This window comes from Lycium ferocissimum, chromosome 12, assembly GCF_029784015.1.
Source record: "Lycium ferocissimum isolate CSIRO_LF1 chromosome 12, AGI_CSIRO_Lferr_CH_V1, whole genome shotgun sequence".
Classification (NCBI taxonomy): Eukaryota; Viridiplantae; Streptophyta; class Magnoliopsida; order Solanales; family Solanaceae; genus Lycium; species Lycium ferocissimum.
The window spans coordinates 33729663-33752853 of record NC_081353.1 but is presented as its reverse complement, the minus strand read 5'-3'; the positions used below and the strand labels follow the sequence as shown (position 1 = coordinate 33752853).

The 23191-nt window shown below is 33.8% G+C and overlaps 2 protein-coding genes across 2 annotated transcripts; both read left to right on the top strand.

Moving 5' to 3' along the window:
- Nucleotides 1-541: 541 nt before the first annotated feature.
- LOC132039227 (short chain aldehyde dehydrogenase 1-like) lies at nt 542-2161 on the top strand. Its single transcript, XM_059429761.1, has 2 exons — nt 542-574; nt 1153-2161. The coding sequence occupies exons 1-2, from the start codon at nt 542-544 to the stop codon at nt 2041-2043; spliced, it is 924 nt and encodes a 307-aa protein (XP_059285744.1). The 3' UTR covers nt 2044-2161.
- Nucleotides 2162-8926: 6765 nt separating this feature from the next.
- LOC132040389 (probable carboxylesterase 120) lies at nt 8927-10385 on the top strand. Its single transcript, XM_059431022.1, has 2 exons — nt 8927-9498; nt 9792-10385. The coding sequence occupies exons 1-2, from the start codon at nt 8991-8993 to the stop codon at nt 10247-10249; spliced, it is 966 nt and encodes a 321-aa protein (XP_059287005.1). The 5' UTR covers nt 8927-8990; the 3' UTR covers nt 10250-10385.
- The last annotated feature ends 12806 nt before the right edge of the window (nt 10386-23191 follow it).

The window sequence follows — 23191 nt, the reverse complement described above, 5'->3', positions numbered from 1 at the left end:
TTGGTTGGTCCCCATATAATTATAGATAAATTTGAGCCTAGAAGTTCACTTTTCCCTTGATATTATTCCAATATTCAAACAGTTCGAGGAATTTTCTATTTCAAACTCATATGTTCTTTTTGTTAACTATATACATGTCTCAGAAAGACTTTATATTAGAGATGCGAGCTTTAGTAATGTCATTCATTCCTCAGATAATAGTTCTTTTCTAAATTTATGTATTTAAATTTTAGCCCTTGCAAAATAATAAACTCCATTCCTAAACGCTAAATCCTTAAGATGATAGTTTTTACTCATGTCCACGCAGTTCTCCTATCTTTTTTCTAACAGAGCAATAATAATAATGTTGAAACTTGTATTTTCTAAATTAATGATAGAGTTTTGTTTTGGAGAGTAAATCACGGTTGTTTACTATAATGCAATCTGTTTGCCTTTTTTTCCTAAGTACCCTGCCTCTGTTTTTTACTTTATTTTCTTATCTTTTTCCCTTTTTGCATTTTGTTATTAGCCAAATAATCGAACTAATGTCACGGATCAAATAATGACTTTAAAGGGTGAAGATTGTCGAAAGAAGGTTGTGCCTAGCAATTTCCGATCAACAAAATCATTAACTTAATTTTAGTCAAAATTCTTTTGTATGTATCGTTTATTAACGGGGCTGACTGATTTAAATTTACTTTAATCTTAATCGGTGATAAGTTTTTAGAAAATTTTTACATCATGAAATTCTTGAAAATGAGTACTGTACCTATAATATTAACAATTCTGTACTTTTCATGTACAAAAAGGTAGAAAAAGTGACGATTAATAATTTCAGGAAAGATCAATCAATATTAAGAAGACGATTATATCAATAAACAAATATTACGCATCGAAAAATATGTAAAAGACAAAATTGATCGAACATCAAGACTTTTTTAATCATTATTTACTGTTCTTAAGATATCTAACAATGCCAAATCATCTAAGTTTTGTTGAGATGTTCTTAATATCTTTAGTTTTACCAAAAATTACCTTAAGCTTAATGATGTTATTCATGACCGCGCGAAGCGCGGGTAAATTACCTAGTTTTCTTGTAAATAGAGACTATCTATATGTGAACAACACAGAGCTCTCTAGCTTAGTTTGAAAAATGGCCAGCTAAAGATTTAGTTTGAATCTCTCTCTCTCTCTCTTTTATTTTTTAAATATAATACTAATTTCTCTATTTTAACTTATTTTTGTAGGCCAGAACGTAAGGTAGCAATTATAACTGGTGGTGCTAGTGGCCTAGGAGCAGCCACAGCTAGGCTTTTTGTTCAACATGGTGCAAAAGTTGTAATTGCTGACATACAAGACAACCTTGGAACCTCCTTGGTACAAGAAATTGGCAACAAAGACACAATTATCTATGTCCATTGCAATGTCGCGATCGAATCGGACGTCAAAAATGTTGTTGATGCAACAATTGCCAAATTTGGTAAGCTCGGCATAATGTTCAGTAATGCTGGTGTATTGGGTAATCCATTTCCCAGCATCCAATACATAGATTACGACGTAATCAAGAACGTATTCGATGTAAATTTTGTTGGGGGTGTCTTTTGCGCGAAACACGCTGCCAGAGTAATGATTCCGAACAAGAAAGGCTCCATTATCTTCACTGCAAGTGTGGTGACAGAGGTTTATAGTGCTGTGACGCACGTCTATACGGCTTCAAAGAATGCACTTTTGGGACTTTCTAATAATGTTGGAGTTGAATTAGCAAAGTATGGAATAAGAGTTAATTGCGTTTCTCCTTTTGCAATTAGCACACCTTTAATGCTAAACGGATTTCGAGTAAACAAACAAATGGCGGACAAATGGTTTGCAGAAGCAGCAAATCTGAAAGGACATTTACTAGGTGTACAAGATGTGGCAAATGCAGTATTGTACTTGGCAAGTGATGATTCTAAATATGCGAGTGGACTGAATCTAGTTCTTGATGGTGGTTATAGTACCACAAATGTGGCTTTCACAGAGGCCTACAGGAAATTATTTTTATCAACTACCAACAAAACAGTGTAATTGTTTAAATTGCATTCAAATGATTGATTAGATCATTTGAGTGAATACTATCCAATATGCGAACTATGAATCTATTTCAATAAAAACAATGAATAAAAAGCTAGTCTGCTTTGATCAATTGATTATACTCCTAGTTCGAAATAAAGTTGAATGCTTGATTTTTTTTTTTTTTGTTCTCTTATTTGTTCATTTTCCCAACTGATAAGAGTATTTTGTGCACTAGTTTAGCTTATGTTGTACCTTAAACTTATGTATGCTAGATGTGTCTTACATAGATATGTTATGAATTAATGACAAACTTGGTAATGCCAAACCTTCTAATTGACACTATTTATCTCATCAAGTGGAGGTGCTAATGGTTGTAGTGGTGGTGGAGGGAAAGAAAATGCTAGTGGTGGAAGAACAAGTAGAGCGGAGGGTAAAACGGGTTAGGGCACTGAGATGGCATATGCTACGTGGTGTCTACCTAAATGTGGGATTGGATGTTCACCGTGGACAGTCTTAAAGGTGGAAGGTATATTTAAACCATTTAGGTACAACAAGGGGTATTTTTGAAAGAGTATAGTTTATCGGAGGTTAAAATCAAATTTTTTCAGATAGTAAAAATGAAAATTGACCCTTTTTCCTAGATATAACATAATTGTTGTACATATAATAGCTTTTCGTTATATTTTTTTGACAAGATTAGAAAGCACAAACTGCAAAGGAGTCCTCAATATCATTCAGCTTGGTAACCCTATGTCTTAGTATTGGAAGTAGAGGTGATAAAATTAGCTCGAGTAATTTTGAAGATGAGGTGATTTGAGCTTAGCCCAAGTTAAGCCATCATAAATCATGGGCAATTTGCACTATTACCCTTATGTAAAATTTTCACAAACAACTACCTTTTAGCTCTTTCTAACAACCTATAACTATATGTTCTACATTTATAATTCGTAGCTCGAGGACCCTATATTTAGCTAGTAGACGCGTCGACTTAAATAGAGGATAAATATAACGGAAATACATACATTGAGAAAACTGAAAGTGCTATATTTATGGAAACAAAATCTATTCCAATTTAAATTAAAATCAGTTTTTCATGTTCCCTGATTCACGTAAATATCCTCCCATTCCATATCTGATCTCATATCTTATTCAAACAGCTAACAAGATGTTATATTATATTGGTGGTTTAATAAGATTTGAAAAGTCTATTCTATATAAACTGATTTGACCTTTTGTTTTGGATTTATGTTGTAATAGTTGTATTTCGCATATATTTTGACTATATTTTAGTTGCATTTTGACTAATCTGTTAGATACCACTTATTCTGTTTACTGTTAACTATATTTCATATATATTTTACATATATTGGGAGTGTATTTAGATGAAATTTTAACTTCTGTAACACATTGTACATTAAAAGTGGACTTATGGAATATATCTAAGTTATATTTGTTGTATATTTCGACTGTATTTAAATGGTAAATATACTACAAAAAATTACAGTTATGGTGAAGAACAATAAACACGAATTAACTGAAGAAACATGTGAAAAAAATAAACAATACAAAATATACTTAAAATGCACATAAAATATAGATCTGGTTAAGTCACAGATCTGTAATAAACTGAACTAAAAAATACAAACGAACTAAATATACTGAAAATACAACATAAATATATAAGTTAAATACACGGTGAAATGTAAAAATCATAATAGAATCTTACCTTTTTTGGGAATTAAATTTGAATTATGAGTGAAATTAATGAGTAGTTAATTAGAGATAAACAAGGAAGATGAACTATTGTAAAACTGATTTGAAATTGGAGGAAATTAAGGGATATTGGGCATAATGGCGTGTATTTAGGGGATAGGAGAGAGGGACGGTTTTTTTTTTTTTTTGCTTAAATTTAGGGGTGTGGGAAGTTATCAGATGAGTGGAAAAAAAGTGATAGCTATATGAAGTAAATATGTTATATTTTAGCTACTAAATATAATTATTGTAAAGTTTAGTTATGTTCCATAAATAGGTAATAATGTAAGCTATGCCAAGTAAATTTTCGTACCCTTATTTGGGGGTGGTCTTTAAGTTTTGACCCTCAAATTGCTCGTCTCTAATTTTTGCTCATCGCCTAAAATTTCATGGGTTCCGGATTCGAATACCCGCTCAGTCAAAAATTAAAAAAAAAAATCGCAAGGTAGAGTTTGGATTCACAAGAAAGAATTTGCCTACAAAACTCTACCTTAAGGCAGAGTTTGCCTTCAGGCATGCATAAGACAAATTCTACTTTAAGGTAGAGTTTGAATCCAAAACTCTACCTTATGAATTTTTATTTTTATTTTTGACTGAGCTGGGGTTTGAACCCAGAACCCATGGGTTTTTAGATGAAGCACAAAAATTAAAAACCAACAATTTGAGGGGAATCCGCAAAAAAAAAAAAAATGATAAATCATTAGCACAAATCTGACCCATCAAATGAGCATAAACTGACCATAGACTGCCTTTCCTTCAGAAGTGTAACAACCACAAAACGCGATTAACTCTTTTTAAACTTTTTTTTTTTTACATCACATCCTTAGGGGTGTGACCCTTCCCTGGACCCTACTAACACATTATGCTTTGTGCACTAGGCTGTCCTTTATAAAATTTTATTTTATTTATTCCAAGCTTATTTTGACTTTTGGCTCGTGCTCTCACCTACTATCCTTGAAGCCATGGATAATATGCATATCCATATTATACGACAATTAATTCATTTTTTAATTTGTGTTAAATATGAGCGGATCAGATATTTTATCCATTTTTGTTTAATCCATTTTTCGACCCGCCCATGCATATCGGATCCGACCCACCCATTTGCCACTCCTAGTTGTGTGTCAGACAACCATAACTAGGAAATTTTTTTATATCCAAAATATTTAGATTGATTTTCAAAAAACTGTTTATTTGGAAAAGCATGAGCGAGAGAATATTTGCAATCCAAGAAAAAAATATTTATATTTTTGGTTTCTCAAAATATTCAAAAAGTGAGTTAAGTTGGGTGAATGATCCATCATTTAACCGATCTTGACCCAGCTCATTTTAGTCCAAACAAGCTTCGGACAGGATTGGACATTCACCCATCTTCACCTATCCAACTTCAATCCAAATGGCTCATTTGTCATCCTAATTTGAAGTAAGGGTATATGTCTCTTCCATGTACTTTTCTTTTACACCATGATATATACAGGGAAGGCCTACCAAAAAAAAAAAAAAGATCTTAGCTGCTGTTTTATTTGGGGCAATTTCTCCAAACTGCCGCTACATATTGATGTCCCAGCGGATGGCGTGACGGTTTAGTAAGAGCCATAAATTACATAATTTTACGGCAGTTCACTTTTCATGTCCCGACGATTTTTTACATTATAATTTTTTACAGCAGTTTATTTGGACTTTGGGGCGGTTTGGCCTTTTTAATTAACGGATTACTACTATAATTTATCTAAATCAATTATATAGGTGGAGCCCACAAATATATGACCAAAGATTAGAACTTTCTACACAGCAACATTATTTTATATGACCAAAGATTAGAACTTTCTACACAGCAACATTATTTTACGCCTTATCTCACTCCAAATATATTTCACCTCTTTCTCTCTTTGCTGGTCTTTCGCCTTATTTCACTCCGTCTTTCCCTCTAAATATATTTTCACTCTCCAGATTACTTCTCCAAAGTCTTTTTCGCCATATTTCACTCCACCAAAAAGTTCTGCAGATTTTCAAATCCGAAATGTATGTGAAAACTCTCTGATTGTTGGTAGATGCGAGTAAAAGCGTCACTAAATTGAATTAAACTGCCGGGCCTTAAGGAATTTTGTTTAGTTACAAACCGTTGAGAAATTAATATAAATCGCTGCTGTATAATATTTTGCAGCGGTTGTTCCAGCGGTTCGTCTAAACCGCCGGAAAAGGGTTTTACGACAGCATATCAGGCGACAGCTCTAAACCGTCGCTATTTTTAAACTGCGGCAGTTAAAACCGCTCAAAATGAAGGAACCAACCGCTGTGAAAAAACTTTTTTCCTGTAGTGTATATCCACAACACTATAATTAGCCAACACCTACAACTACTGCTGCTTCATTACCACCAACTACCATATAATCTTCTAAAAGTATTTTGTTGATATGTATTAGATAAATTTAGTAGTTTATTAGATTTTATATTTATTAATCTTTATGTAAAACAATTTTAAGTATTCAGATGTTTGAAAAAACAAGCAATCTAAGTTATTTATTATTCAGATTTTAATACAACAACGATTCAAATATTTAAATTTTAATTCAGATTTTAATGTTCAGTTGTATATTCAAATCCAAACGTCTTAATTATTACGAAAACAAAGTGCGGCCTTAATCCTCTACATGAACAACCTCTTAAAAAGGAAAAATCGATAAAATAAAGTGCAAAGTAAATCAAAGTCAAGAATGACGACTATGATTGAAGAATGGGAGTGGTACTGTTTCTCTAGTGCTTGCACGAATCTTGACGTGAAAATTTCAAGTAAAATGCACACACAAATTCCTTTTACTTTAATTTTTCATTTGATATTTTGTCGTTAAGTGAACTTATTATTTATTCTACTCGCCAAGTATCATATTAGTTATGAGTTCATATTCAAATGGTTACTTAACTATATGAAATTACCTTTTAAAGTCATGTTTCTTTAATTTGTAACAGAAAATCACTTAACTATGCTTATAGCACTCAAAAGGTCACTCAACCGGCCAATACATATTTTACCCTCTAAATTATCATTTTTGTCATTTTTTTACTTTTTAAATATTATTATTAATTTTTAATGTATACACATATATTATGGACTTAACTATAGAACAAGAAATCTTATTTATAAAGTAAAAAACTGAAATTCAGGCTTAGAATCCATAGTATAGTATATTAAAGTCAAGAAAGGCAACAATGAATGGTGAATAAAAATATGATTGTTTCCCAAGCTACAACACGCTTTGAATTTTCATTTTTGGTGTTTACTCATGGAATGTTCCATTCAAGTCGCCTTTCTTGACATTACTTCCCTTTTTTCAACTTTTGTGTCTTAGTTATTATTTAGAGAGTGAAACAATATTTCTTTTTATCATAATTTTTTCAGATACTTTCTAAATATTTTGAATTGTTAATTATTATGACTTATATTTATTTTTATTATTGCTAAATATGTAAAAGAAATCAAAAAATTAAAAATTCTATATCCGAATTCAAACTGAAGGTTGGTTAGTTTGACCCTTGTCAAGCCACATAAATTGAAACAGCAAGAGTATTTTATTGAAAGGGATAAGACACTATTACCTCCCTGAACTATATTCGAAGTTGCTACGACACACCTTATCTTTCCCTGGGTCCTATTACCCCCCTAAACTTATTTAAAACGGAATAATTACCCCCTAAACATTGATGCCCACCCTCATATGAGAGAGTGACATACACTCTCCTTGCTACATATGTATTTATTTGTTTTCTTTTTATTTTTTATTTTTTTCAGCTTATGTGTCAATTTTTTGAAAAAAAATAAAAAACTGAATTTTCTTTAAAAAAAAATTATTTTTAAAACCCATTTTAAAAAAAAAAAATTTTAAAAACTGAATTTTCTTTTAAAAAAAAAGTTTTTTAAAACCTGTTTTTTTAAAAACCCGTTTGATTTTTTTTAAAAGAAAAAAAACAAAACTGAAAACATGGATTTTTTTTAAATTAAAAAACGGAATTTTGTTTAAAAAAGATGATTTTTAAAACCCCTTTTTTTAAAAATATTTAAAAAAATCTGAAATTTGATTTTTGTAACCCCCCCCCCCTCCCCCGGCCCCCACTCTTTTTTTTAAAAAAAAAAAATTGAAAACATGAATTTTATTAAAATATGGAAAAATGGATTTTTTAAAAATTTGGAAAACTTGATTTTTTTTTTAAAATGTCTTAAAAAATCTTGATTTTCATGATTTCATTTTCTTAGGACACTCTTATTTTTCAAATAAATTCCAGAAAAGGGTTTTTCTTGTCAAAATGTGAAAAAATTGAATTTTTATAAAATTTTGGAAAAATTAATATATTTTTGTAAAATGTGGAAAACCCGTTTTTTAAAACTAAATTTGGAAAACTAGATTTATTTTCATATATAGAAAAAAATAATCAGTTTTCCAGATTTATTTTCTAAAAAAACAAATTTTTCATATTTCTTAAAAAAACAATTTAGTTTTTCATATTTTAAGAAAATACAGATTTTTAAGGAAAAAAAATCCCGTTTTTTATGTTTCTCACTCTCCCAAAGAGAGTGAAACACACTCTCTTTGCCACGTCAGCGTTTAGGGGGTAATTATTTCGTTTTAAATAAGTTTAGGGGGGTATAGGATCCAGGAAAAAGTATGGTGTGTCATAGCAACTTCGGGTATAGTCCGGAAGGGTAATAGTGTCTTATCCCTTATTGAAACATAAATTAGCCACATACTACTCATGAGTCTATACCGAAAACTATAGGTGCTAAGGAAGAGGCAATCAAAGTGGAGAAGAGGGAAAAGAATTATCTCCATACACTTTGGTTGGGTATGCAAATAAAAGTCGGGTATTAATCGTTGAAAAGAAAAAGAAGCTACATTTTAGGTGAGGAATACTTTTCATGGTACGAGGCCTCTCGACACTCGGCTGACTAGTTTCTTAACTCATTGTTTAAAATTAAAAAAAAAAAAAAAAAAAAAAAAATTATAATCGGGGCATATGCAGTGCACATTGGTGAACAATAGAAAAAAGAAGCTTCCAAATGTCTAAACTTATCACTAATACTCCCCCACTCCAACAACTCTCAGTTGTCAGTATAGCTTTTTCTTTCTTATATATAACCTCCAAATTAAGCTTTGCTAGATAGAAGTTAACTAACCTCCTACACACTTGTTTCCAACTGATTTGTGTGATCAATTATGGCTAGCCAAAAAATTGTTCGACCAATTTTTGACAATCCCTTTCTTAATATTGAAGAATTACCAGGTGACACAATTAAACGTACACCCGAACCCCTCACACAAGCCAATTCTGATCCCAGTGGTACGACCTTAGTTATATCTAAGGACGTGACCCTTGACATCAACAAAAAGACTTGGCTGCGAATTTACGTCCCACGACGATTAATTGGAGAGAAATTGCCTGTCATTTTCTACTACCATGGTGGAGGTTTTGTTTTCTTCCATGCCAACGGTTTTGGCTGGGATCTTTTTTGTCAGGGACTTGCTGAGAAAGTTGGTGCAATGGTTATAGCCCTCGAATATCGTCTGGCCCCTGAAAACCGCCTTCCCGCAGCTTATGATGATGCTATGGACGGGTTATATTGGATTAAATCAACTCAAGATGAATGGGTCCAAAATTATTCTGATTTGAGTAACGTCTATCTTTTCGGATCCAGTTCTGGTGGAAACATGGCTTACCATTTAGGTATATTTGAATTCAAGATTTAAATTTGATATGTTCAGTATATATTTATATATGTTCATTACAATTATCATTTAACAAGGAGATTAGCCAGCTTCCATTAAAGTCCATGTCTTCTGTTAATTATACTTCTTAACTATATGTCTTCTTAGAAATATTCAAACAAAGTTTCTCATGGATTAATCTGGACGACATATTAGTCAATTTTAAATGAGTTTAATTGGGCAGATCAAAATGGGCTGAGTTAATAGATAAGCAAGTCGTTGATGAGCTAATTTTATCACCCCTACATGCAGGGTTACGCATAGCAGCTTCAGCATATAAAGAACTAGAGCCAGTGAAGATCAAAGGGCTAATTTTGCATCAACCATATTTCAGTGGAAAAAACAGGACAGAATCTGAAGAGAAACTAAAGGATGATCAACTTTTGCCACTTCATGCAATTGACAAGATGTTCGACTTGGCCTTACCAAAAGAGGCACTGGATCACGATCATGAATACTCCAATCCATTTGTTAATGGAGGGCTTTTAGATGATATGGTCGCACGAGGTTGGGGGGTCCTTGTAACTGGTGTGTCCGAAGATCCTCTAGTTGATGCTGCAAGAAACTTCGCCAAGTTTATGGAAGAGAAAGGTGTAAAAACTTTCAAGCTCTTTGGAGACGGTTACCATGCTATTGAGTTGTTTGATCCCTCAATGGCGGCAACCTTATTTGATGCCACCAAGGATTTTCTAAATGCAACTAAAAATTAGAAAATTGTGTCGTTTTGATATATCGAGTGAGCTTCTTAGTGCAAATAAGAGAGTAGCGTATGCTCTCCTTCGTGTTTGAGATTACTTTAAATTGTTGTATTTTTCTCTTAAATATAAGTTTCTGGGGTTGAGTTAAGCCTAACGTCTATTCCTTATCCGCAATCTCCAATCTAGCTACTCTTCCCTTTCTTTTGTTGTTCTTTGTTAACATTTGTCTTTTCTTCTTAATTATTTTTGGTCAAAGGTGCAAATATACCTCCAACTTTGCGATTTAGAACAGATATACCCCTCGTTACAAAAGTAGTATATATATACCCCTGCCGTTACAAAATGGTGCAAATATACCCCTGATATACCCTTTTCGCTGACAAGATTCTTTTTAAAAATCATTTAAGTTATTATTTAAAAAAAAAATATGACGTGACTTTAAAAAGAAGTTTACCTTTTTTTTTTTAGTAGATATATTTTTCTAAAGCCAAATTGTAATTTTGTTTTCTCGTGTGTCTGGTCTGGTTCGTTTAAAAAAATATCTCTGTGACTTTAAAAAAATAAGTCTACCCATTTTTTTAACCAGACCCGATCCACCAGAAAAAAATTACTATGTGACTTTAGAAAAGTATGTCTATAAAAAAAAATGAGTAGATTTTTTTTTAAAGTCACGTGACATTTTTTTTAATTAAAAAATAACCTAAATGATTTTTATTTTTTTTAAATCCCATCAGCCTAAGGGGTATATTTGCACCATTTTGTAACGGTAGGGGTATATATACACCACTTTTATAACAAGTGATATATCTGCTCTAAATCGCAAAGTTGAGGGGTATATTTGCACCTTTGCCCACGTCATGGTGGGTTTTCCTATTAAAAGAGGACAAACAAAAACGTCTTTAACTATTTTAAAATTAGGAGTGCCCTTTAAGAACAGTTTGGCCTTCCTAAAACAAAGTTTCTCATGGATCCCCTTAAGAGATAGATTTACAACTTGTGAAGGCTAAAAAGATAACACAATTTTTGCTAAAATAAATGAGAATTCCGTTGCATCTCCTTTCCTCTAAAATTAACCAAATTTTTTTTTTTTTAAAGGTGTTGTATTCGTCACTAACGCACAGAAACAGGGGAACTGGAACTTACCTCTTCATTACAATTTATAACACAGAATATACGACCATTTTAGCTAAAAAATTATGAAAAGCTTCTATGCACTGCCTTTCCTGTCTACTATGTCATACCTACTTTTTTTATATTAAGGAGTTGCAACTTATCCAATTGAAACATCATGTCCTTTAGCCTTTTTCTAGAAGTTGTTGGAAAGAGTAAAAGAACGTCCTTTATCAAGTGTGGCGGCTAATATGGCTAGAGTCCCCACCTAATTGACTTCCCTACAGTAGTGTGCAATGTTGACGTTAGCTTAGGGCGATAAAAGTAGCTCGTGCAAGTACAAACTGTCCAATTCGTTCAAGTTTGGACGGGTTATTATCCGATTCAATTTATTAATTCAGCCTATTTTAGTTTATCCAATTTAGCACATCTAAGAGTTGAATTGATATTTAGCCCAAATTAATCTATGAAAAATTTTATCAAAATATTTTTAAATAGTTATTTTAATTGATATGTTATAAATAGTTATAATTAAAAAAAATACTTTATGAAGTAATTTAACAACTTATAAGAAAATAAACAAAGGAATTGTAGTGTAGAACTTTGTGAAAGTCGGGTAGATTGGGCTATGACCCATTATATAGTCAATTTTGCCCCAGCCATTTCAACCCAAGTAATATTTGGGCCATTAATAAGGGAAAAGAACCATTTTTTTGCGCGGAATGCCTTCAAAGGCACTGGTCTTTAATTTTTGCCGCTCAAATTGTTAGTCTGCCCTTCGCCTAAAAACCCATAGGTTTCGAGTTCAAACCCTCGCTCAGTCAAAAATTTTAAAAAAAATCTCAAGAAAGAGTTTTGGATTCAGTTTGAACTTATAAGGCAAAGTTTGGGCAAAAGTCTGCCTTAAGGCAAAAGCTAGCAAGGCAAACCTCTATCTTAAGGCCTAACTTTTGCCCGAATAGGCCTAATTTTGCTACAAACCTCTGCCTTGCGAAATTCTTTTTTTTTTTTTTTTTTTTTTTTTACTGAGCCAGGGTTCGAACCCAGAACCTCGGGATATTAGGCGAAGGACAAAAATTAAAGACCAGTGCCTTTGAAGGGCAATCATGCAAATGACCCGAAAAGGACACACAGTGGCCATCAGAAATTTGTTTGGCCCACGTTTGGGCTTAATACCGAGTTGCCCATTCGACCAAAACTATTGCTAAGTGCTGGCCCAGCAGCCCATTCACTACCAAAAAAAAAAAAAAAGGAATCGCCACAAAGATCAAAAAGTCGTCACTAAAAGGTTCACCACCAAAAAAGGAATATTTGTGGCGACGATCAAAACGTTGCCACTAAAAATCGACGAAAAATTCATATTGATCCTTCAAAAAATATCCCAAAACATGTATAATATGTGTATAATTAGTAAGTATACATTTATTAAACATAAATTATACACCAATGATACATTTTCTAATTATACGTTGATTACACATTTATTATACACAAATTATACAACAATGATATATTTTCTATACATATACTTTAGGGATACATATTCTATACGATAATGATATAGTTTCTATACGGATGAAACATTTTTCTATATATATTCTATACAGTTTCTATACATATGATACATTTTCTATACATATACAGTAGTGATATAGTTTATATACATGTCTTTGGAATTAGTTGAAAAATGGCTTGGAAATGGAATTATTTTGAAAAGGCTAAAAAAAGACTTATAAGATTCTTGGGCCATGGGGTGTCGATAGTTTCACCCGGATGGCCATTTGTGTCCTTTTCCCGATTAATAACCCATACATTTGTTAACTCAGCCCATTTTTATCTCCCCAAATTCAGCTCTATCCATCCATTTGGCTAACGTGGTTCAAAGTCCGACCTCTCTATAACAACATCCTTATATGACAGCGCATCATTATAACAACCAAGTTTTTCTCAGATTTTTTTATGTTAAAATATTTTACCTCTCTATAACAATTTTTTACCTATAACAGTAGCAACCATCATATATAATCCTATCATGTGTTTTCCCAGTGAGCTGGTTCGGTGGGAATGAGGTGGCAAAATCATGTTTTTTAATACAAATTGAAAAATCTCTCTTTCTAGTAGTGATAATTCTTAAGAGTAAACTTTGACTCATTTTTTTATTTTGTTGTTCTTCAGCTATACGCAATGGCTATCAACTCGAAGACGGAATTTCCGGACAATTTTTTCTACGTGTTAAGCTTTGTTTAGGATTAAGATGATGTTAATTTCTGCCTGCTTGTTTGAAGAGCCTACATTTGTGTACTTTTTTTCCTAGATGTCTCAATGATAAAATTATGTCCTTTAGCTGCCTTGTTTGAACAAGAACCACGGGTTATCTGCTTAATTGATGGAGTGCGACCTAGTTGTTCAATTTGGACCCTGATTCGGATAACATTGTATAATCATTTTTAAAAGTGAAGCGTAATTAGAGTTAAATTGACAGTTTCACTATATGTGCAATGATTAAACATATACTTTTAGGAAATTTTGCATCACCTGCTCGAAAAATTAATTGACGTGGTTTAAGTTCAGTTCAGCGTGATGGTGATTTTATGTTAACCCTAAGATTAGTTAACGGAACGCAGCAAATTTGAAAAACAAAGTGTTATGGATTCACAAATGTTAGGTCCAAGGTTTCACCTATTAATTTTGATGATAACAAACCAACATAATTATTAATAAAAGAGCATTTACTTGTGGTAAATTTATTTTTGGTATAAGTTTATTTGATGAAGAGGGATTGGCGAAGATCTAATCAAATATGAAAAAGAAGATATTACGAGATGGAATTGAGGAAGAAGATGTGGAAGAAAAATACTTACTCAAATCAAGGTGCAAGAATTATGGAAAGAATATTTACTACGATCCTATGGAAGGAAAATATTCTACAAAAGGAAAAGATCAAGATCAATTTGTTGCTCAAGGAAGATCCAAAATCTATGGAGTATCAAAAAGTCTCAAGTTCACAAAAGAGTCCATATTCAAAGTGATTAAAGTCCAAATTCAAGAAGACGAATGTGATTACATTCTAATCAAGATCCACGGTGAATGAAGAGGATCTTGAAATTCTTTTGGGTTGCTTAAATAAGAGCTCATACTTGTACAAGCCGTAAAAAAGAGTGCAGAGAAATTATTGGGGAGAATATTATTATTATTATCTTGGAGAAAAAGATATTCAATTTTAAATCTGAAATTTGAATACACTTTGGAAGGAAGGTGTCGTTTCCAGTTACTACAAAATCAAGAACTACAAATAATCTTGACCGAGATACTTTCCAAGAGCAAGGATCAAATATTTTGGAAAGTATTTGCATTGAAGGAAGGTAGCAAGATTTGTGGTGCAAGGAAGAGGCAAATAAAAAGAAAATCTTGCTGGCACCAATTAAGGAGAAGTGGACAAAAAAGGAAGCACATCATCCAAGAAGAATATTCCACAAGTCCATATAGGTAATTAAAGAAGGGAGATGCAGTAATGGTATTGAGTTATATAAGGAATGAGAATAATCATTGATGACTCATTCCTTAATAAAGTTTCTCGCCTAATGAGATAAAGAAGTCCATTTAAGCATAGTAGAAGCATCACCAAAGATATGCCATCCAATATAGATCTGGAGAATTAATATTTCGAAGCTATCAAACTATGGAAAGAGAATCGCTGAGTTGTTTTACTACTACAGAAAGATATTGCTGCAACGGTCGAAACTACAAAAGAGCAAGTATAAAATAGGAGCAAGTGAAGTAGAGAAAAAGTACGCAATCACTTATACTTTCGTCTCAACCTTCTCAGCTTCTTTGCTCTACTTTTTATAAGCATTGTAATTCTGAGTGACTTACTGTATAAACAAAAGAGAGAGGAGAGATATAGTATAGTTGGTGAGGCTTTGTATTGAGAGGTTGTGTCATTGTTCGTTTCTTTGGTGAGCGAGTGAAAACCAAAGAGTCGTTGGTGAACGAGTGAAAAACCAACTTTGTACGTTGTTGGTGAGCGTGTCAAAACCAACCCTTGTTTCGTTGTTGGTGAGCGAGTGAAAACCAACCTTATAAACGTTGGTGGTGAACGAGGAAAACCACAAAGGCTGTACTCAACTCAAACTACAAAGAGCTTAAAGAGATAACCTCCTTGCAACCCAAGGGGACTGGATTAGGATACCACATTGGTTCCGAACCAGTATAAAAATTCCTGGTGTCATTTATTTTATTGCTCACATATTATATTCTGCACCCTTACTATTTATTGTGGTTTATACTTGTGCAAATCGAAGGTGTAATAATTTTGTGCAGGCTGTCTCGTTATCAGTCGACTGGCACCAAACAGTAGTCGACTAGATTTTTTAACAGGCTTACAATTCACCCCTCCCCCCCCCCCCCCTCTTGTACTTTCAATTGGTATCAGAGCCTCGTCTCGCATTTTTGTTTTTGCTTAACAGCAAGTGAGGAAAGATCCATGGCAGGGCATCAAATTACTAAAGCCATGTTTCAAGAGGGACTCTCAACAAGGTGCCACCCTACTTCAATAGTTTATACTACAAGCAGTGGAAGGATAGAATGAAGATCTATGTTCAATCAACAGATTATAGCGCCTGGCTAGTTATTAAGAATGGGCCGAGGCCTATTCCGAATAATAGTGCTGGAAAGAAGGTCGAAAAAGAGACATCCATATTTGACTACACAAAAGAACATTTGGATATTATGCAAACAAATGCTAGAGCAATGTACCTGCTCCATTGTGCTCTTGGTGAAGAAGAATATGAGAAAATATCCGCTTGTAAAACTGCTAAAGAAATATGGGACAAATTGGAAGCTATCCATGAGGGCACCATAAAAGATAAGGTATATCAAGAAAACTTGGATAAGGCATCCAACAACGTCAAAAGGAAAAGAAGAAAGAAGCAGAGAGCTCAATCCATCCAGAATCAAGAGGTCCAACAAAGAGAGAACATACACTGCTACGAATGTGGTAAACTTGGACATATTAAATTAAAGTGTCCTAACAACAACAACAAGAAGAATTCCAGAACTTCAACTTGGAGCGACGAGGATGAATCTGATAAATAGAGTAATCACGGAGAAATGGCATTCATGTGCTTCCTGGAAGGAAAAGAAACAGACAAAAATCACAGAACCTCTTCTTCGAGTGACGAGGAAGAAACCGATGAGGTATGCCATACTCTTATCATGACTTGTAATAATTGTGATGATTTGCAGGAAACTCTAGATCTAGCTTTGAAAGATTTGCGAAGAATTCTTGGTGCATTCAAGAAAGTTCAACGAGAAAAGAAAGACTTGGATATTCGACTTAAGGAATGTCAGACTAAATATGACTTACTTCAAGAAGAAAATTCGAGTTACACAAGCAAATGAAGACTTTGCACAAATCTTCTAGTCACCACTTTGATCAATGGAAGTCGACTCATCTCCTTAAGAACTACCAGTTGACTGAAAAGGGATCCACTAGTAGATGCCCTACTTCAACCAAGTCAACTCAGGTAAGGTTCAAGTCGACTAATAAGGCAACTGCAGGTGAACACTCTTATTCTCATATTACATGTCATTACTGTGGTAATTCTGGACATAAAGCATTCACGTGCAATTATGCTAGAAATCATGTAAGATCTAAATATGTTTGGAGACCCAAACACTTACATGCATCTCCAACTACACAATTTACTAACCATGAAGGACCCAAAAACACTTGGGTACCAAAAGCAAACTAATTTGTTTTGCAGGAATTCCTTGAGTCTAGCCATAAACAGAATAATTCATATTTGCATAGAGGCTGATCAAGGACAACATATGCTCCAAAGTTCATATGTATTCTACAATAATGAAGGAGCTAGAACATATGATGGTAAAGCTGAAATGATTGGTATTACTGAAGTTTATTCAAGTTTTTCTACTGCATTAGGCGATGTATATCGAGCTATTGATTTAAGCTTAGTCTGGTAGTAGTCAACTGTAGATGACTTGGGTCGATTAATTGCATCATGCTACTATTTTGTTGATAACGGTTATAACATTGACCTAGAGATTTTGAATAACTAGAATGCATGGCTTGTACTATTTTAAAATCTAAATTTGTCATAAGTTATTAGGACAAGCAAGCATGCAATCTTTATTGATATAATATAAATTTGATTCATATATATGTGGGTCTGAGATCATTCTTGAAGGAATCACATGTATTTACTCTCTTGGTAAGAATACTAACGCCTCATTCAAAGCCCAAGAACGTTGTATAACTTGAGGCCTTCATAACCTCTTCATATGGACTTATTCAAAATCTTGAAAGCAAGAGGTATGTATTTCTACGATTGATAATTATTCACAAGTTACATGAGTTATGATTTTTTATCTATCTTAAAGAACTCTTCATATGGATATGAAAAGGAAGAAAAATCATTTGATTATTCTCATCCTTTTGGTTGCAAATGTCTATCGTCATGGTAAGGACAAAGTGGTAAAATTCATGGTATATTCTGTAATCTTTACTACTTATAATTCTTATGGCTTTTAAACAATTAGTTATAAAGATCTTTATGCACGTTCTCTTTAGACTAATGTTTGTTGAAGTGAAATTGAGCATGAAGATGAAGAGCGTACTCTGGACAACAAGCAATCGATTGATATGAATATGTATGTACAAGCTTTAACCAGAGATGAAGCATTGAAATAAATGAAAGATTCCAGCAATGCAAGAATAGTTGAATGCAAATGGAGGAAATAACATATGGGAACTTATAGCCAAGGAAAATGATCTACTATTATGGATATTTAGATGAACCTTATGAAAATGGTGAGGTTGTAAGAACTAAGGGCAAACTTGTAGCCCAAGGTTTCACAACAAGAAGATTTTACAAGGTATTCGAACTTGAGATGGTTACGAGGGAGAATTAACATCCTTCTTCAAGGTTCAAATAATGCAAAGTTAGATGAGAAGTTTTTCAGCGAAGCCAAGAATTGAAAGGGAGTACTCAAGAGATTTTGTATGAAAAATTCATTGTACATGAATACTATAGTAAGCTCATCAATATCTCTCTCGCAAAGAAGAAAAACGGTAAGTGCACAAATCAAAAGTGCCAAGGTATGATTAACTCTCTATTATAATTCAATAATTATTAGATTTCGTGTTTAAGCCACCCTATTCTTTTATAAAAAGATTATTGAGATTTCTGGTTGGCACTCAAAAATTTGATTTTTGTATCCAAGAACTAACAGTTTTGATCAAACGGGATACCCTCAGATGCAAACCTTGCAGGAGACAAAGTTGACTAGCATAAATCATGTTTTGATCATGTATATCATGAAGAGTCAAGAGCAAGGATTCACAACTTTATCTAGCTGATAAAAGATTATATGGAAGCTTGCATTGAAGACATTGCATATTAAGATGCAGATATTTTCTCACTTTGAGGAAAGAAATTGATATGGCAATGAAGTACAAATTTATATCCTTTCATGATACAAATTGGTTCATTATTCTCTTAACTACTCTATGTTTATCATTTGTGAGTTTGCAAGACATTGAAAATATTTTTGAAGATTGAGTAAATCACAAATTTTCTAAAAATGGACTCAAAATATTTCCTATAGTGCTACATTTCTGTAAGACCAAAATATCTCACTTGTTCTGAATTGGTCTTTGGTCAACCCATTATAACTATGCAATGACTTTGATATTGAATTAATGATTTAGACATTTTGATCAAAATTAATTTTGGGTTACTTGAGATTCTACATGTGATAATTGTGATTTAAATGTTTGTATGACTCTTAATGCTTAGCAGTTCATATTGTAAACTAGATATGAGAATTTGCAATTATTTGTAAGTATATGCTCAAAAGTACTTTGGGAAAATTAAGTATCCCGTGAGTTTTTTTTTGCTCTAAATATTTGCTAAGGTGCAGCTATATGTTCCACCCTCTTGATGATGCCAAAAGGGGGAGAAGTTTTCCTATACAAAACGTTTGCTTTGTTAGTATTTTCAGACAAGAAATGCACAAGAAGAGCGATAAAGCATAAAGTGAGGGGGAGCCACTCCTTCAAGTTGTGCTTCAAGAATCAAGGAACATACATTCAGGGGGAGCTCACTAATTCGGGGAAGTTCACATCCTTCTTATCATCTTTGATTCTGTCCTTTATTAAAATTGAAAGTTTTGTACTCAATGGTTTGCCATCATCAAAAAGGGGGAGATTGTTAGGTCCAAGGTTTCACCTATTAATTTTGATGATAACAAACCAACATAATTATTAATAAAAGAGCATTTACTTGTGGTAAATTTATTTTTGGTATAGGTTTATTTGATGAAGAGGGATTTGGCGAAGATCTAATCAAATATGAAAAAGAAGATATTACGAGATGGAATTGAGGAAGAAGATGTGGAAGAAAAATACTTACTCAAACCAAGGTGCAAGAATTATGGAAAGAATATTTACTACGATCCTATGGAAGGAAAATATTCTACAAAAGGAAAAGATCAAGAACAATTTGTTGCTCAAGGAAGATCCAAAATCTATGGAGTATCAAAAAGTCTCAAGTTCACAAAAGAGTCCATATTCAAAGTGATTAAAGTCCAAATTCAAGAAGACGAATGTGATTACATTCTAATCAAGATCCACGGTGAATGAAGAGGATCTTGAAATTCTCTTGGGTTGCTTAAATAAGAGCTCATACTTGTACAAGCCAGAAAAAGAGTGCAGAGAAATTATTGGGGAGAATATTATTATTATTATCTTGGAGAAAAAGATATTCAATTTTAAATCTGAAATTTGAATACACTTTGGAAGGAAGGTGTCGTTTCCAAGATTACTACAAAATCAAGAACTACAAATAATCTTGACCGAGATACTTTCCAAGAGCAAGGATCAAATATTTTGGAAAGTATTTGCATTGAAGGAAGGTAGCAAGATTTGTGGTGCAAGGAAGAGGCAAATAAAAAGAAAATCTTGCCGGCACCAATTAAGGAGAAGTGGACAAAAAAGGAAGCACATCATCCAAGAAGAATATTCCACAAGTCCATATAGGTAATTAATGAAGGGAGATGCAGTAATGGTATTGAGTTATATAAGGAATGAGAATAATCATTGATGACTCATTCCTTAATAAAGGTTCTCTCCTAATGAGATAAAGAAGTCCATTTAAGCACGGTAGAAGCATCACCAAAGATATGCCATCCAATATAGATCTGGAGAATTAATATTTCGAAGCTATCAAACTATGGAAAGAGAATCGCTGAGTTGTTTTACTGCTACAGAAAGATATTGCTGCAACGGTCGAAACTACAAAAGAGCGAGTATAAAATAGGAGCAAGTGAAGTAGAGAAAAAGTACGCAACCACTTATACTTTCGTCTCAGCCTTCTCAAGTATTTTGCTCTACTTTTCATAAGCATTGTAATTCTGAGTGACTTACTGTATAAACAAAAAAAAGAGGAGAGATATAGTATAGTTGGTGAGGCTTTGTATTGAGAGGTTGTGTCATTGTTCTTTTCTTTGGTGAGCGAGTGAAAACCAAAGAGTCATTGTTGGTGAGCGAGTGAAAAACCAACTTTGTACGTTGTTGGTGAGCGTGTCAAAACCAACCCTTGTTTCGTTGTTGGTGAGCGAGTGAAAACCAACCTTGTAAACGTTGGTGGTGAACGAGGAAAACCACAAAGGCTGTACTCAACTCAAACTACAAAGAGCTTAAAGAGATAACCTCCGCAACCCAAGCGGGACCGGATTAGGATACCACATTGGTTCCGAACCAGTATGAAAATTCGGAGTCATTTATTTTATTGCTCGCATATTATATTCTGCACCCTTACTATTTATTGTGGTTTATACTTGTGCAAATCGAAGGTGTAATAATTTTGTGCAGGTTGTCTCGCTATCAGTCGACTGGCACCAAACAGTAGTCGACTAGATTTTTTAACAGGCTTACAATTCACTCCACCCCCCCCCCCCCCCCTGTACTTTCAACAAATTATTTGATAAGTAAAATAGGAGGGGAAGCAAAATATATCTCTAGTAAACTAATTAATGAGTTCCCTCACAAATTGCTTGCTGTCCAATATTGTCCTCACAGCCAGGTTTAACACATCAGATTCCGCAAAGCTCAAAAGCAGATTATTATACAAGCATAAAACATCAGTGTACGCATAATTTTTGGATTAACATCATAGTCCTGAACTGGCTCAGGGAGCATTTCTTGTTCAGGCTGATCCTGAATCGTGTACTCTAACACCCTCGTGGCTCGGTTCACTGGACGACGAACTACGTAGCCTCCAACAATCACTATATTCATTGATTTCAGAACATAATCAACCAACCCTGTATCGCCAATGTGGAGACGAGCAGCATCTTGTGCCTCTTGTCTACTCATCCCACAACTCCCGGATCTGTTTGTTGCTGCTCTCTTTTCTCTCAATGCGTCAACAATCACATCGGCAGTGAACTCAAGTCTTCTCACTGGTCATCTACTGTCAAGAGACGCTGCAACATTCAAAAACTTCCGTACCTCACCGATTTTTCATTCCTTGCAGACTTGTTCGGTACAGCAATTCTTGAAGCCTATTCCTAGAAACACCATTGTCTATTGGACATATCCGGATTGGAGGCTCGGAGCCATGAACCTTTAAGCTCAAGACAGATAGGAGCTTTATTTTTGGGACTGGAAAAGCTGGCAAGGGGAAATTAGTTATGGCTTTCTCCTCCCCAATGCAGAAGCAGAGGCGCAAGCTGCCAATTTTGGTACTAGCTGGTGCATACAGAGGAACTACAGGGACTTCATCCTGGAAAAAAGGAATTAGCGAAGGCTAGCAACTTTAAACTAAACTTGATCAGAGAAGACATGTTACAGATGATGAACCAGGTTAATATCAAAGCTAGCCACCACTTTAGAGAGGCTACTTATTAGCAAAGCTTGCTACTAGCAGTCGGGAAAATTTCATCTGGACAAAGGCCAAATATGCCAATCCTTAGAGATGAAATATATGATAAGGAATATTTCACAAATTGCTTGTTAGTTACAGTGCTGAATACTTTTTCCCAAGATTTTATCCCATTGCTTGTAACATCCGAGAACTCAAGTCTTTTTACTGGCCATTACTATCAAGAGGCCAAGCCTTTCTCCTCTCTTGATTTATCTCAAGATTTATAACATGAAGCCTATCCCCAGAACAATTATTGTCTGTTGGACATATCTGGATCGGAGCCATGAACCTTCAAGCTCAAAACAGATGGGGTTGGGATTGGAAAATATAAAAAAATAAACATACGCAAGCTGTTGGGCACTAGCTGACAAGCTCTGTAGTTAAACATCTACTATATATACATAAAAATAATTTTAACCTCGTAAAAATAGTATTTTTTTCCCAGATGAGGGGTTCTTGTATAGAACACCTGTTACAGATGATGAACATAGTGTGGCTGGCCACCACTAGAGGCTACTTGTAGCAAAGTCTAGCAGTCGGGAAAATTTTCATCTGGGAAAACTTGAAAATAAGAAAAATTTCTTTGTTGATCAATTACATTCATTTTTGCCAAGATTTATCCTTGTGTTGTAATCTGAGACATGGCCAAGCCCTCCTCTTTAACTATTCCATAAATTCCCTTGATCATCTCAAAAGAAATATACCATGCTACAACTACATCTAATAAGTCTCAAAAGAAATATACCATGCTTACCAACTTCAGTATACACTGCAAAGCAGGTTGAGTATCAAAACACTGTTCTTAAGAAAAATTCAATGGGACTATGGGGGAACTTAACTCCGAAGTTCTTAATTATCAAGAATCTATCCTTAAAAATATAGTGAAATTTATAAA

Coding starts and splice junctions, on each gene's coding strand:
- LOC132039227 (XM_059429761.1), top strand. CDS start 542: ATGACTTTAAAGGGTGAAGATTGTCGAAAGAAG. Junction 575..1,152: donor GTGAAGATTGTCGAAAGAAG/GTTGTGCCTAGC, acceptor CTAAAGATTTAG/TTTGAATCTCTCTCTCTCTC.
- LOC132040389 (XM_059431022.1), top strand. CDS start 8,991: ATGGCTAGCCAAAAAATTGTTCGACCAATTTTTGACAATCCCTTTCTT. Junction 9,499..9,791: donor AAACATGGCTTACCATTTAG/GTATATTTGAAT, acceptor CCCTACATGCAG/GGTTACGCATAGCAGCTTCA.